Source organism: Natator depressus, chromosome 1, assembly GCF_965152275.1.
Source record: "Natator depressus isolate rNatDep1 chromosome 1, rNatDep2.hap1, whole genome shotgun sequence".
NCBI classification, from domain to species: Eukaryota; Metazoa; Chordata; order Testudines; family Cheloniidae; genus Natator; species Natator depressus.
Genome location: NC_134234.1, coordinates 183,130,980 through 183,147,176, shown reverse-complemented (window position 1 = coordinate 183,147,176; position 16,197 = coordinate 183,130,980). Strand labels below are relative to the sequence as shown.

The following is a 16,197-nucleotide window of genomic DNA, read 5'->3' as shown; positions in this document are numbered from 1 at the left end:
TAGCAATTCCAAGCATCTTTTGGCTCCAGAGTGACGGTAGGAGATCTCAATCCGTTTGATTAATCTCTCTGTCCCTGCTCCTTTGTACGTGCTTCTTTGCTGCCTAGCCTCTCTTGCCTGGGCCTTGTCCTCCGCCCTGTGCACAGGATTTTCTGCTGCCTTTCTTTCCTGGGCATACTGCCCAGCCACCTGGTCTTGTGTTCTCCCTGTTCCCCTGAACATGCTGCCCAGCTGCCTTGTCACTGTGTCCCACCTTCATTCCCTCACCACTGTTTCTTACTGCAGCATTCTTGTTGGAATCAGGTCCATGGGTGTTCTGACCCATTCCTGCTGGATTCAAATGGCCACTCTTTAGCAAACAGCTCTGTTGGCCAGATTTGTGAGGCACGTCTTCAATGCAAAGTTAACCCAGGCTTTTCCTCTGCTATTGTCCCAGCTCCCATCCTGTCCATACACACAAACTTCTGACTGAGCTGGTGGTGCTTTAAACCCAGATTAGCCATCCTGTTTGGGGTATAGGCCAAAGCCCCGGTGAGATTTTCACTTGGGCTAGTAACCTGCCCACTTGGCTATGAAGACACAGGCTAAAGCATTGATAGTCCTCCACAAGTCCCCCCTATGTGCCCAGAAGGACAGGCAGGTTCTCCCATCATTCACTGGGAAAGGATCATAGAGCAGTTCATCTTAACTGTAGCACAAGAAACCATGGAATTTGCCCCCAGAAGTCCTAGCCACAGCCTCAGGTGAACACAGCTCTAGTGAGGACACAGTAACTCAGATATAGCTTGATAGTGTGGCTGCTCACATCTAGGGTAGGCTAATCTGTTGGCTGGTCACTCAAGCTAACTCTGCAGCAACAACATGCCCTGGTCCATTCTGCTGGACAAGTAAAACTACCTCTGACTTCTTCGGATGCAAACCAGCATATTCTATCAAACCTGGGCACGGAAATGGGCTCGAAATAAGTTTCTTTTTGAAATGTGCCCTTCTGAGTGTGACGTCATGCTCACAGTGACTTTCAAAAGTGACATTGTAGAAGAGTTCCCTATTCATTATTCTCTCTGTTACTTTCAAGTCTAATTTGCTTTTTTAAAATGAGTTAAGTGATCACTTTTGCCGTGTACACTCTCATCATTAATAAATATTCTGAACTCCAAAGCGATCTGGGGATCCAGACGGTGTCGGAGGCAGAATAAACTCCAGCCCACTCTGTTGGGCTAACAGATATTCCAGTGAATAACATCCATAATATGTCATTAGTGGCTGTCCGAGACTTGGCATAGAACTATAGGAAGGTGGGGCTATAAGGGACCTCAGGACGTCATCTAGTCCATTCTTCCATGCTGAGGCAGGACCCAAATATACCTAGACCTCCCTGACAGGTGTTTGTCTAACCATTTGCCATAAATGACCGAAACAAAATTATATCACCCTCGGAACACCAAAAACCCCATTTCCCCATGCATTTGACTTCTCTGAAAGGCCCATCTCTGCAGGAGCCTGCATACATTTTGTAAAGGATGGTGATGCTTACACTTAATTATATGACACTTAAGTGTGCATTTGTGAGCATAAGTGGTACACTGTGTGTGAAAATCTGTGACTGCATGCAATAGTGGCTTAATAAACAAAGGACATGCATGGTTCTAGAAGTGCCCTGTATTATCCTTTCCCCACTGATGTTGAATGCAACAGGAACTTCAAGCGTGGTTACTAATATAAAAGCTATAGTTTAGCATCCATCTTTTTTACACGCTTTCTGTTTGTTTTCAGTGGGAGTCCTGCTGTAGTGTATGGGGAGAGCATGACCCAAACTTTATAGACCCAGCCCATGTACCCTAACTGAGTGTAATCTGGCTCACTTCGCGGAATGAGTGACGCCTGTATGTTAGGATTTGCAGTGGCTTTCACTAAGCCATGGTCCACATGGTCTACAAACTTACGTCAGTATAACTACGTCGCTCAGGAATGAGGAAAATCCCCACCCCTGAGCGACGCAATTATACTGACCTAATCCCCCGTCTAGATGGCGCTATGTGAATGGGAGGGTTTCTGCCATCGACATAGCTACTGCTTCGCGGGCAGGTGGGAGGTACGCTGACAGCATCGTAAGTGTAGGCAAGCCCTCATAGGCAGGGAGTGGAATAGCAGTGTATTTAGCTGGTCAGGATTGAGGTGCATTGGTAAAGTTTTGTGGGGACTCAAGAATGTCATAATGGGGGGTATGTAGAGCTCTCGAAGCTCAGTGATGGATGTGTTATAAATATGGAGATACGTAGGTAAAGGAAGGACTCAGGAAAGCAATAACATGAGGTATTGCAGTAGTCACGTTAGTGGAGAAGTGTCTTGTGCTTTTTTCTCCAAACCATTTCCACTCCTTGATCTATATCCCACTGAGGCCAGTGTAGCAAAGATATCCTCCTTTTAGGCAGCACAGCAGGAAAGAGACTTGAGCAAGATGACAATCAGATTTAATTTATTTAATAATATAAAACCGTTACAAGATAGCCCCAGGACTGCAGGGCAGAGAGGGGGAACTGAGCTGCTCTGGAAATTTATTCAGATGGGTTTTAAATGATAATTTAAATCTCATCAGGAAAGACTGGTGAATAAGTTAGTTGCTGCCTGTCATGGCCATTGCTGAGCTTAAAAGCAGAGGCAAGGGGAAACTGACTCTTTCACTCTGACACCTGGGTAGGACGGGGCTTGAAAAATGTGTCTGACACCAACTACCTAGTGGAGCAGGTTCCGAAGTCTCTACCTAGTGGGCAATGTGTGAGAAAATAATGGAATGGTGGGGAGAAAAAGGGAAGAGGGTCAGCATTGCTGCTGAAATCCAGGGGCAATGAGCTGGTAAGAAAGGGATTTCTACCATGGTACTGTCCCTGCTTGTGGGGACTCCATTTCATAACAGTCTCTAGCTAGTAAATAGTTGATGACACTGAAAGCACCTCCCCTCTCCCTGCTGGACAGGAGACGTTCTCTGTCCCTCACTTCCTCCACCTCCTTGCTAATCCCTCCCTTTTCTCATTATTTGAGTCCTCACCCATGAATAACTCCAGTGTCTGACTCGTTGCAAGTCACAGTATCGGCTGTGGAACTGGCCAGAGACATGTTAATTTAACTCTGCTGGTACTTATCAAAACTCTGAGCAGCAGCAGAGTCACTGGCTCTGCCAATCTGTCGGCTCCAGAAGATAACTGTTACCACTCTACCTTTTGTTCATCTTTGGTCCTTTGCTTTGCAGACAGTTTAGAAACCTTTCCATTTTTAAAACAACTTGAAATAGTCTGTTTCTAAAAAATGAATTCAAAAGTAGATGTAACTACTCATATGGTACCCCTGCGTTGCTCTACGTGTTTTTATGCTTTTGGTCCTGGCATTAGTGCCCCTTCAAATCCAGTGGTCATCTCCCTCCCCAACCCATCCTTCGGCATAAAAGGAAGGGAGGGCCAGGGGAGTTGTGGGAGAAATTCTGTGGTTAAGCAGCCAGAAGATGTGGATTCTGTGCAAACAGATTTTTCTCTCTCACGTGTTGGACCCTTTGCCTGTTTTGTTAATTATCATTCCCTCTCCCTGGATCTCTGTGTGCTTCCCATTTGTAGCTAATCTTTGTTGTAGAAATAGACAGTGGGGAAATTACTCATATTTCTTAATGGGATACATGGCATTTATTTCCTGTCCATTTGCTAAATCAACTTGACATGTGTCTAATAGCCTTTTGCCAATTCCCTGATGTCTGTCTGTCCAAGAAGGACACAGGCAATTGACTATTGTGTGTTTGCACTGCTGCCCTCAGAGGAGCCAGCTTCCTCTAAGTGCAGTAACGCCGTTTTGCTGAGGGAGTTAAAATGTGGATAGACATAAACAAGGGAGAGAAGAATTGTCTCCTGACTTTTTTTAAGAGGGAAAATTAAAAGATCTTAAATATGTCGCCTTGGCCAAACAATGACCTACGGGGGCAAAGGCCCTAGCAATGATGTACAAGTATTCTGAAGGATGGGAATGCCAAGGAGAGCGGGGGAGTGATTATTAAGGGTGGTCCAGAGGTTTATGACAAGGACTGAAGGCATGGAATTAAGAGGACCACATAGGCTGTATCTGATAAGTGACCTTGTCAGTAAGTAGGATCTATTAAGCTACACAACAATAACCCAAGGGAAGTGATAGAAGGCCCCGTATGGTAGCTTAGGGGCATTTAGCAGTAAACTAAACGAAGCACCAGAAAATATGCTGTTGGTAACAATCTGCATGGGCTGAGGGCTTTGGGGAGGACTCGATGAGGCCTAATAGCGCTTTCCATCTGTAACATCTGAGTCACTGGAACTGTAAATAGAAACCACCTTCCTAGTGCTCCTTTAAAGAATCCAGCCTTTAGTCGCTCCCTTGGCTCAGAGGTTTCTTAATGCCGCTACCTCTAAAGATTTGTTTTCTCATCTCCTCACTGTCTTCATTCTCTTTATTGCAGTTATTCCAGACTCTTTGAGGGTGACCTCAGTTCCACAGACACTAAACAAAGTGGAGCGCGACTCTCTGGAGCTGAAATGCGAGGTGTCAAAGAGTACAACCCAACACAGTCACCTCTCCATCTCCTGGTACCGCCAGAAAGTGGGCGAGCCTCCAGTGGAGGTGATCTCCCTGAACCGCGACTTTGTCCTGCGGGCGGGCAGCACCTATGCGCAGAGGCAGGCCACTGGCGATGTCCGCCTAGACAAGGTGGGAGAGACCACCTCCAAACTCACCGTCTACAACATCCAGCCATCAGACCAGGGCGAGTTCTACTGCGAGGCAGCTGAGTGGATCCAGGACCCTGACAAGTCCTGGTACGCCATGACCCGCAAGCGCTCCGAGGGCACCATTGTCAACATCCAAGCCACTGGTCGGTATCTGCAGGGTTTTTTCTCTTGGACGGGTATCAGGAGGAGCAGTGGGTGGTGCAATAAGGGAGAGAGTGGGGAATGTGTGAGAGTTCCACTTACAAGAGACTTCTCAGGTACTGAGCAGGCCAATGGGTGACTAGCTCAGCCTGCCTAGCCTCGCTGCCTGTGTGTGCTGTTATCAATGAAGTTTGGTTTGGCTACAGAATAGTCTCCTTAGGAAAGTCATGAAAGCCCTCTTGCCAGAGTCATTCTTAACACTAGACAGGAGAAAGCCATGAATGTTGTGGGCCTTGGCTACCACAAAATCCAGCTCTCTCCCCGTGCTTTGTCGCAATGTTTATAATCATCTGAGGTGATCTCATTAACAGTTTCCTGCGTGGAACCTCAGGTGGCCAGTGGCAGGACATTCTCAAGACGGTCACCAGAACAGCTTTATTGCTGGTAGGAGGGACAGGTGTCACTAGATGTGCTGTAATAGTGATCCATTCCCTTTCGCCCATTACCAGCTTCTGGCAAACAGAGGCCTCCAAAAATAGGCTTCCTATCACTCAACATTTCCTGCTGCAAGGGGCTAATCTCTTTGGCCTCTCTCCTTGGAGTGTCCAGAGACCTCCCCCTCCCCAGGAGTGCATTCCTCTCCCTAGAGAGGCTTTGGATCTGCACCGATGTTCTATAATTGAGAAATCCTGAAGAAGGGAATATCCTAGGGTTGCCAGGTATCCGTTTTTTGACAGGAACGCCCGTTCGAAAAGGGACCCTGGTGACTCTGGTTAAAAATTAAGTCCAGTAGGCAGCGCAGCAAGGCTAAGGCAGGCTCCCTGCCTGCCCTGGCCCTGTGCAGCTCCCGGAAGCAGCAGCATGTCCCCCTCCAGCTCCTAGGCAAAGAGGCAGCTGGGGGCTCTGCATGCTGGACCCGCCCCAAGCGCCAGCTCTGCACCTCCCCTTGGCCAGGAATTGCACCACTGGAAGCTGCGGGGGGCAGCGCCTCTGGATGGGGCAGTGCACAGAGACACCTGGCCGCACCTTTGCGTAGGAGCCAGAGTGGGGACATGCTGCTGTTTCCGGGAGCTGCCTGAGGTAAGCGTTGCCTGGAGCCTGCACCCCCTCCTGTGACCCAACCCCTTGCCCCCTGCCCTGATGCCCCTCCCACCCTCTGAACCCCTCTATCCCAGTTTCTAAAAGACAGAACTAGTACTCATTTCAAAGGGGTGTCTGTACAGTTTTATATAAGAGGTCGGGGTTATTGAGAGAGTATGTTTTGGAGTCCTTCTTCTGACTATAACAGCACTTCTAATATAAAAAGGCTGAAAAGAAATGAGCTATTCCTTCTCTCCCCTGCTCCTGGTTTGACTGTGACTGCAGCTTTTGCAAACCTAGCAGCTGACTGCTTCTCCTCCTGAGGGTGCGATGAACTGTGTTCTCCCAGGCAGCAATTGCATGCACCGTACCCCTCTGCTTAAGTCCTGTGTTGACTGTATGTTAATGGCAGAGGTAACAGGGAGGGACGCAGGGGCATGAACATAGGGTACATGTGGGACGTGGGGTGGCTGAGAAGTGGGTTAAAATGAAGGATGGAAGTGTCCTGCTGCCCAGTCTGCCTCTTGGGTGAGGGTCCCCTCCACATGTGCAGTGCTGCAGTGACACTGCTGCGCGTTGGTGTGTCTCTCTCCAGATAAGGAGTTCAGTGTCCGGTTGGAGACAGAGAAGCGGACATACACGGTGGGTGAGCCTGTGGAGTTCCGGTGTATCTTGGAGGCGCAGAACATCCCAGAACGCTACTTCTCCATCTCGTGGGCCTTCAACAGCTCCCTGATTGCCAGCCTGGGGCCCAATGCCGTGCCCGTCCTCAACAGTGACTTTGCCCAGCGTGAGGCCCTGGGGCAGCTCAAGGTAGCCAAGGAGAGTGACAATGTCTTTGTTCTAAAGATCTACCGCCTCCGCCTGGAGGACAGCGGCAAATACAACTGCCGGGTGACGGAGCGGGAGAAGACGGTGACGGGGGACTTCATTGACAAGGAGAGCAAGCGGCCGAAGAACACGCCCATCACGGTCTTGCCCCTCAGTAAGTAGAGATTGGCATGCTTCTGCATGGTGCTGTGTCTGTGTGTGCCCTCCCATGCAAAGCAGAGACTGCCTGAGAAACTTAGCTGTTGTCACCTGGGGTGGGACCCCAGCTGGAGAAGTTCATGCACAGTGAAGGCTTGTTGGTGAGGCTTAGAAACCCAGCCAGAAAGATCTTTAAAGGCCAGGGAGGGAGGTATCCACTACTCGGGTTCTTAGGCTGGAAAAATTGGCCGTTGCCTTGGTGTTTGCCCCAGGTTGTACTTCTTACTTCGATAGCAGAGAAGGGAGTTTGGGATCTTTGCTGGAGCAGGGAATGGGGACCCTGTCTTTATTCTCCCACTCTTCCCACCTCCCAGTAGGAAGCTGGGAACTTTAAGGTGTTACCCCATCTTAAAAGGCTGAATTGGGAGTGCTGCTGGTCTTAAACCAGCTCCCAGTTCATCCAGGAAGCAGCCCAGCCACTGGAAATGTGTTCGTGCCTGCTGCTCAGTTGCCCCTGCTTTGGTGCTCTTGCAGGAGATCCCATCAGCTCCTCAGATCAGAGGGGATGTGCCGTGGGTCAAGGAGCAGAAACAACTGCATCTTTCCCAAACCACCGTTCACTCTTTAGCACAAAGATCCAACTCGGTCACTGGATGCCTCACTCAGCCACCCTAGTGAAAACATTCTTGTCTGACCCTGTTTGAATGTCTTGTGTGTGTCAGAGGGGGTGTGATAAATACAGAAAAGACAGGGCAAGAAGAGCTAGTCCTCTGATTCATTCATTTCCTTTGTCTTGCTCTTTCTCTCCAACTCAAATAACTTTCATGTGACAAGCCACACAAGTATCCTCAAAGTTAACCCAACAATATATATTGAGCAAACAAAGGAGTAGCTGAGAGAGGCTTTTGTGTAATTTTTACCTCCCATTTATTATTCTTGTAGTGAGATGCAGCTTGTTCTGAAGCCATTTATCCTGAAGTAAGGTCAATTATAGTCCTTTACTCTCTCAGCATGGACTCTCGTTCATTTGGGATTGAAAATTACACTAGCCAGAAGTCCTGGATTGGATTGATGCCTAAAAAGTAGCACTTCTAGACTAGAACCGTAACAGATTTCATGTGTGAGATTTCATAACCACCAGTCCTAGAAACAAACTAACAGGACTTAATGTTTTATTCAAAGGTGCTAAGCATCTGCAACTCCCACAAAAAGCAGTGGGAGTTACCAGCACTCAGCACCTGTGAAAATCAAGCCATAAGTCTTTATATCTCTGGAAACTTCAGGATCCCACTTTTCCGATGGCATAAAACATTGATAGCAAGCTCTAGTAGTTTGTGAGAGAACAGCTGCGAAAATTGCATAGGAATTGGAAATAGCAAGATGATAATCAGAATTCTGTGATAGTTGTAAATCAAATGGATTTGGAAGCCTTTTGGCAGAACCAGGAGTTACAGTACCAGTAATAACACCCATGTTTTCAGCACATTCCTCTTCTACAGTCTTGTCCTGGACCTGTGGTCAGAAAATGTGACTCCTCACAGGCAGTAATGGGACAGATTTTCAAAATTTGGCCCTCCCTGTTCTTAGGCACACAAGTTCCCCAGTAGCGAGTCACTGGCCATGTGCATGCTTTGGATATTTGTACACACGAGTTAGCCACGCGCAGAATCAGTGTGTGTGTCGTTTCATACACCTAAGTTTGGAAGAACTGCTTCCAAAGTTTCTATCTTTCTTGCATACTGGCAAATGGATGAGTATAATCATCTCCTCCATGTGACACGTTTCTCTTCTGTCTCTTTAGAGACCAGCATCTCAGTGGAGATGACCAACAATGCCAGCAATGTCCTAGAGGGAGAGAACCTGCACTTTGGCTGCAGTGTGCGCTCAGGATTTGGGCCCCAAAGCCATCTCTCCGTCACCTGGCAACTTGTGGACAAGCAGAACAGACGCAGTGATGTTGTGCGGCTGGATCAGGATGGCACGCTGCAGCCGGGTCCCTCTTACTCAGAACGTAGCAGCTATGGGGACATCCAGATGGAGCAGGTGCGGCCTGGCTCCTTCACCCTGGAGATCTTCAACAGTGTCAAGGCAGATGAGGGCCACTATGAGTGCCGTGTGACTGAGTGGACACGGACGCAAGATGGGGAGTGGCAGATGATTGGGGAGCGGCACGCTAGCACACCCGTATCCATCACTGCTCTGGGTGAGTACCAGAGGCACTGTGGTGACTGTGCAATGCTTTCCAGCACCTCACCCTCCTGGGGGTTTGATTACAGCAAGTCAGGAGGCGGTCTCAGGCATTGCTGGCTTGCACTGTGTGGCTACAGAGCTAAGCGTTAGAGGGAGGGGCATGCTTCTGGTGGTGGAAACTTGTTTCTGAGTGGGAGTCAGTGTGCCTTTGCTGGAGGAGTGCAGCACGTCACATTACCGGGGAACTCCCGTGTGTGGCATTAGAGGCACAGAGTAGGAAGTAGGATGGTTAATGGCACTTGGCACTTCTGTAGCACCTTGTGAATGTTAAGCCTCCCGGCTTCTTTGTGGACTAGGTAAACATTCTCTCCACTCTCCAGATGAGGAAGGTAAAGTGCAGGGAGGCTGTGGGCCTGACTCTCAGAAATTCTGAGCACCTACAACTCCATCAGATGTTGGCAGTAGCTGCTCTCTGCACATCTGAAAATCAGGCCCTCAGCAACTGGCCCAAGACCACACAGATGAGTCTACTGGCCAAGTGGGAATAGAATCCAGGAGTCCTGATTGCTGGTGCCCTGTTCTCACAACTAATCCCTTTGAGTGTTGAATACAGTAAAAACCACATGGTTTAAAGGAGGGCATTTTGGGAACTGCATGGATTTAGACTCTCACTGGTCTTGTCTAAATCTTGCTATATTAAGTGCCGGACCAGTGTCAAAAATGCCCTGCAGGTCTGAAGAACCAGTGACTGTTCTTGAAAGCTTATAACATGCAAAATGCCAGGGCTATAAACAATTGCTGTATGTTGTGATTGGAAAGTTGGGATGGATTCGCAGCTTTCCAGTGCTATACAGTATTAATGAAGACCTTTAAAATCATATCACATTCTGATTAGCATCTTGCTTTTCCCTCCTCCCCTTCAGTTCTGACCTGTTCTTAAGAATTATTCTGTCTAGAGCTAGAAAGCATTGCTTTCGAATTTATACAAGCTGGCAAGATTCATGGGTAATAAAGAATTAAGGCCAGTTTCTCAGCTGGTGTAAATCAGCATAGCTGAGAATCAGCTGCAGATCTTAATATGTACTTTGTGTAGTCTGGTGAAGCTGGCAGCTAATTTCATGCCGGAATTGAAGAGTAGGGGGATGGAGTGGGGTGTGCATGGGGAAGTTAGTAAGACGGTAATTGGAGTCACCTGGTTCTAAAATGTGAGTGTCACATTCAGTAATTCATTCTACTTGTTGAAAGTTAGCTGTGTAAAACTTCCCAGTAGTTCCAGAAAACGAAATTAAAAGTTAATAAATTGACCTTCCACTGCAATTCCCTCTTCCAGAGAAATCTCAGATTGACAGGTCATAACTAGTTCCTGTTTATATAACCAAGAGGTGCTATTACAGCCCAATAAAATTTGAAGAAGAAAATGTCTGACATCCTTTTGCTAAGTCTGATTTTTTCCCCCCTTTTAATATATGTAAAGTGCTTTGTGATACTCGATGGGCCCGTGCTAAAGAGGGTAGTGTTTTTTATTACTACAGCCAGAGGAGACCAAAAGCCTCTGAATATGTGAGGGTCCTGCTACCCTTTGCAGAGTGCTAGGGACCTTGGCCCCTGCAAGCCGTTGGGGAATAGCTGTCCTCTGATGATGTGTACACAGAGTTGTGTTAAGGGTGCTCCTAGAGCTGGAATAGTAAGAAATGCTGCCTATCGGAGCTAAGGGGCACAGGGAAAGCTGTGAGGAGTCCCAGAGCTTGAAATAGCACGTGTGCTGCAAGCCAGGATTGAGGTGTTCTTGGTAGATCAATGTGGGAGAGAGGGGAAAGCTTTCTACAGAGCCCTGGGCTCATTCATTGGATCAGGAACTGATGAGGGGAGAAAACATGGCATTGAAGGAAGCCTCACTTCCCCTCCCTCTTTTGTATTTAGTCAGGGCAATTGGTCTCTGTAAAAGAAAGCTGTTTGCTGGATGTAATGAGCACATGAGAGTTGAGAGCCTGAGAATGCAGATCTGATTCCTGCATGGCAGTCGAGAAGTCCTTTCGTAATGCTCCTTTGCCCAGACTAAGGGTATGTCTGCACTACAGCTGCTACAGCAGCCATGACAGCGGTGCAGCTGTGCTGCTGTAGTGTAGATACTTCCTTCGTCAACGGAAGGGGTTTTCTGCCACCTCTCCGAAAGGTAATAGCTGAGCCAACGGCGGAATTCTTCTGTCAACATAGCTGCATCTACTCTGGGGGTTAGGCCAATCTAACTATGGCTCTCACAACATTTTTCACAGCCCTGAGTGACCAAGCTTGGTCTATTTAATTTTTAAATGTAGACCAGGCCTACCTATACAAGACCAAATGACCTTGTAAAAATTAAACCAGCCTTCAACACCTTCAGTCTCCAGCACTATGGTCTGACGTCTTGGCTATGCTCTGGACTGGGCCTGATATGTACGTCCCTGTGTAGGATGGCTGCCACACTTCATATGGTAATGAGATGCAGAGATCTTGCAATGCGGGCAGCTCACTGGGCCTCTTCCTCTTCTCCTGGATAATCATTAAACACATTTCTAAAAGCTTCAATCCCAAAGACTGACCTGTTTTTGCAGTAATTACATGGCCCGGAACCCTGCCATGGTGACATCTTTTGATTATTAGGATTCCTGAGCCCTCTTGCTATAAGTGTGCAGAGATCTCAGTGGCTGCTCTGTGGCAAGTCTGGCACGTGGAATTTAATCTGCTCACTGCAATTAATGTCCCAACTGCCTACTATTGTTAATTAATATCTGTTTAACCCTAAGGTCAGAAGGTACCATCTCCTGAGTAGTCTGAGTACAAAGACTATTCCCTCCTTTTGCCACCTGGCCAGTTTTCCGTAGGTTTGTAATCTGTCTTGATATTGCATTCGAAGCAGTGAAGAATTCTCTTTGGCAGTAATTTACAGCACTTGGTAGGCTGATAATCTATTCTGACATATCAAATATTTCTGCTTCTGTTGGATCCATGTATGGGACTGCATCCTCAGAACTACATTGAGGGCTTCATAAAATTTGTAAATTCTGAATTTACGATAGTTAATTAAGAATATATTGTCCTCACACCTTAATGTGTTAGTTTTAAAACACCCTGAAGCAAAACAAAAATTCTGAAAAATGTAATCCAGAAAATATGTATTATATAGGGTGTGGGTGGGTATATAAATTATATATTGTCCAAGTGTTATACCAATAAAATAAAAACCAGCAGGATCTTATTAAAGGGGAAAAGGCAAAATGCCACATTTATTGTGAATACAGAAAGAATCATGGTAAGCAGTTAGTTATAGCTATAACATTCCATTCAATTTCATATTTACACACACACACACACACACACACACACACACACACACACACACACACACACACACACACACACACACACACACACACACACACACACACACGTTCTGCAAGGTTGTTATCATAGTTACCAGCCTTAGAGTTGCTCATGCCAAGCCACTGGCCAAGTGGCCTGGACAGGAGGAGGGAGCAGGGCCTTGTCAGATGCTCATCTGATGCTCCTGGATGTTGGTTTGCAGAATCAGACCCCAAAGTTCTCACTTTCTCGAGTCCATTTTTATAGGAATTTCTTCCTATGCCAGTCTATGGGAATTGCTTCATCATGCTGTTGCTGAATCAATCAGCAGATGGCACATTCCTGACGGCTCCGTGCTGCCAGATGTTATCTTGTTCTTCGGTTCTCCCATTCTTGAGGCTGTTGGGTGGATTTCAGTCTGCCCTCCGGGGGTCCTCTGGTTATTTCCACTTAACGCCTTCTTCAGCCAATGGACACTGGACGCCTTCTTCAGCTGATGGACACTGGATTCTTAGGCTGGCACCTCCCTGATCATTCAGTTATTATCCACACCAAGCATCCATCCACATTACATCCTCTATCTCTTTTTTAATCACAAGTGTTAACAAAGCGAGATGAATACAACAAAAGGGCGGGGAGTCTCTGGGTGCTGTTTCTGTTGTTACAGAGTATTGCTTTGAGTATCTCTCTGTGTGAGTAGTTGCTGTTACAAAGAATTGCTTTGAGAACAGACTCTCTCTTAGAATGTACTAATACACTTAGCAGCTTGCAAGTTTCACACATAGAGGGAGAGAAACAGTACCAAACACCAAGAGACCTCTTAATTAGTAATACCCTAGAATTTAAACTATGGGGAATCAAACTCATTTGTGATTTTAATACAGAACTTCTTTAATATGATCCAACACAAATATAGCTATAATTGAGAGACAATGAAAGCCACTGCCTAGGTGACTGAGTCACATAAAGACTAAAACCAGAGCTAACTCAGGGGTTCTCTATCCAGGGTTTTTATATTGGTGCTCAAACTAGAGCGATAGGCACTTCTCAAGAGTATAAATGCCAACAAGCTGTCCCTTCTTTCCCCTCCCGTCACCCTTTCAGTGCCACCAGGAGGTAGGCTTGGATTTTGGGGGCAGGGAAAAATTATTAATACAAAAGAATGATGTTACTATTGCAGGAAAGCCTGGGCCAAGACGTGGGTATTGAATCCAGGTCCAAATGTTGTGAGATTAGTGGCCAAACTTTCATCCAGTTTCTACAGTTTAGGTCTGGCTGTTGTGTAGGTTCTCCGAGATTACTAGCTTCCTCCCTATTCACTCAGTGTTCCCTTCTTCAGTACTTTGGTAGTGTGGATCAGTGGTTGTCAACCTATTTACCATTGTGAGCTGCATATGCAGCTCTCTGTGTGTTATGTGGGCCACAGCTACACAATATATATATATATATATATACACATATACACACACACTACCTGTGTGGCCATAAGGATGTCACATGGGCCACAGCTGTGTGCTGCTTGGACTGCAAGTGGCCCACAGGTTGAAGCCCATGAGTTGAAAACCACTGGTATGGACCATATGATAGAAGAGAGGTTCTCACCAACACTTCCCCTCCCATTCAGGGCTGTAAGAGCCACCTCCCCTCCTGTTGGAAATGAAATACCATCCCTGTCGCACTGCAGCAGTGGCTTACGTGGAGAGTTCCTGTGGAGCAAGTACTGTATTTGAAGTGTTTTAGGTGCTTTTAAGGTAACTTAGTAATGGAAAACGAGAAGCACCAGTAGCTTTCCATGTCATGTAATTGGAGAACCACTGCTGTAACCATTTCTCAGTCACGGCGTTGTGGCAGGCCTCATTTGACAGAGTTCTCCAAACTCTCTTCAGTCTCACTCATTTCTCCCTCTCTCTCTCTCTGCAGAGGCTGGTTTTGCTGTCACAGCCATATCCAGAACCCCTGGAGTGACCTACAATGAATCATTTGACCTCCAGTGTATCATCAAGCCGCACTATCCGTCCTGGGTCCCAGTGTCTGTGACATGGCGCTTCCAGCCAGCAGGCACCACAGAATTCCATGACCTGGTCACCTTCACTCGGGACGGTGGGGTCCAGTGGGGAGACAGGTACACGGGCTTCCGGACCCGCACTGCTATTGAAAAAGCAGAGTCCAGCAACAACGTGCGCCTCAGCATCAGCCGAGCCAGTGACACTGAGGCCGGCAAGTACCAGTGTGTGGCCGAGTTGTGGCGGAAGAACTACAACAGCAGTTGGACACGACTGGCAGACAGGACCTCCAACCTACTAGAGATCCGGGTCCTGCGGCCAGGTAAGAGCCCTGACGGTCGGTGTCCCGGAGGATTAGAACTCATAAAAGTGACAGAACTAAACTCACTTTCATGACTCAAATTCTGCCCTCTTTCCTTCCCCAAAGGGCAGAGGCAAAAACCTCCTAGCTCTAAACTCCTTTAACAACAATGTGATGGTTCAGCTATGGCCGCCAGCAAGGATGACTAACATTACTGTCCCTTTACATGTCAAGGAAAAAACACCTCAGACCTGCACGTTATACATACTGTCAGTGCATGTAACCGGGCCTTCCTCTCACTGCTACTCTTTCTCCCTCTGTTTGTTTATTCCCACCTGTTGCATCTCATATCTTACTCTAGCATGGTGGGGCCCTAACCCTAGATATTGCTGTACTAATTATAGTCATGCCGTCAGACATTATGAATGTTATGCATACGCACCCACCAAGACTTGTCTGCATGCACCTCTCAGTGAATGACGTGCAGTAGCTTTTTCCGGTTGCATGTTGCATCCAGAGCCAAGCACTGCTTGAGAGCAGGGCCCAGGGTTTCAAAAGGGATGATTGCTTTGGAGTGCTTCCATTTTGGGGGGCCCAGCTTTCCCTTGTCAAAAAACAGCCTGATTTTCAGAACGTGCTGGGCCACCTGTCCTCTGAAAATCAGGCTCATTCAGCTTGGGCACCCAGAATCACTCGTCACGTCTGAAAATCGTGGCCCAGGTTCTTACTGCACTGGAAATTTCTTCCACTCATTCACCCTCTCCCCTAGACTCCTGTGCAGCCAGACGCCTTGCTCTTGTGGGGGCGGGGGGTTCCCTCCTTCCTCCCCAACTTGAGTGTGGCTATCCCTGGATGAGTCGGCAGACACTCTTCAGTATGAGAGTCTGCTTTTGCAGTGCCTGTGCCCTCATTATCTCATCTGTCCCTCTCTTTACGTGCAGGTAATCCCTTCCTTTTTGTCTTGACTCCCATACTGTTATCCTGCCTTGTAATAAGTGCCTTATTGTCGGGGGTGCGCCGGAGGTCAGAACTCTCATCTTCTTAGTTCCTTTTCCTGGGAAGCAAGTTTGATTGGAGATAGACCCTGAAGTAACACACCTCTCTGTAATGCAGCTGTGTGTGAGTGAATTCCTTGTAATGCCATCCGGGAAGAGAAACTCGCCTCATAGCACACACGGGAAGATTTAAAGGCCAGCTAGAGGCCTTGCATGATGGAACTACCACCTCCTTCCTGCGGCGCCCAAGCTCTACTCGTGCATTAATAGGGCATATGAAATGTGTGTCTGTGATCTGTTGCACACCCCATCTCCTAATTGAGACCGGAGCGTTGCTTGGCAAACCTCCCCAGGCAAGTCGTAAGTCTGGTCTAATGAGCATTGTGTAATGTTTGTGGGTTTATGGCCCATAGGAGAATAAAGGGAAGGAGGGCGTGTCCCTT

At 47.4% G+C, this 16,197-nt stretch overlaps 1 protein-coding gene across 3 annotated transcripts in view; it reads left to right on the top strand.

Moving 5' to 3' along the window:
• The window catches only part of IGSF3 (immunoglobulin superfamily member 3), a 152,629-nt gene that overhangs the window by 93,987 nt on the left and 42,445 nt on the right, over positions 1–16,197 (top strand). For all 3 annotated transcript variants that reach the window (XM_074971988.1, XM_074971998.1, XM_074972008.1), the window contains 4 exons: positions 4,469–4,879; positions 6,553–6,942; positions 8,728–9,129; positions 14,376–14,780. In XM_074971988.1, coding sequence (XP_074828089.1) covers positions 4,469–4,879; positions 6,553–6,942; positions 8,728–9,129; positions 14,376–14,780 — 1,608 coding nt within the window. The remainder of the gene's footprint in view (positions 1–4,468; positions 4,880–6,552; positions 6,943–8,727; positions 9,130–14,375; positions 14,781–16,197) is intronic.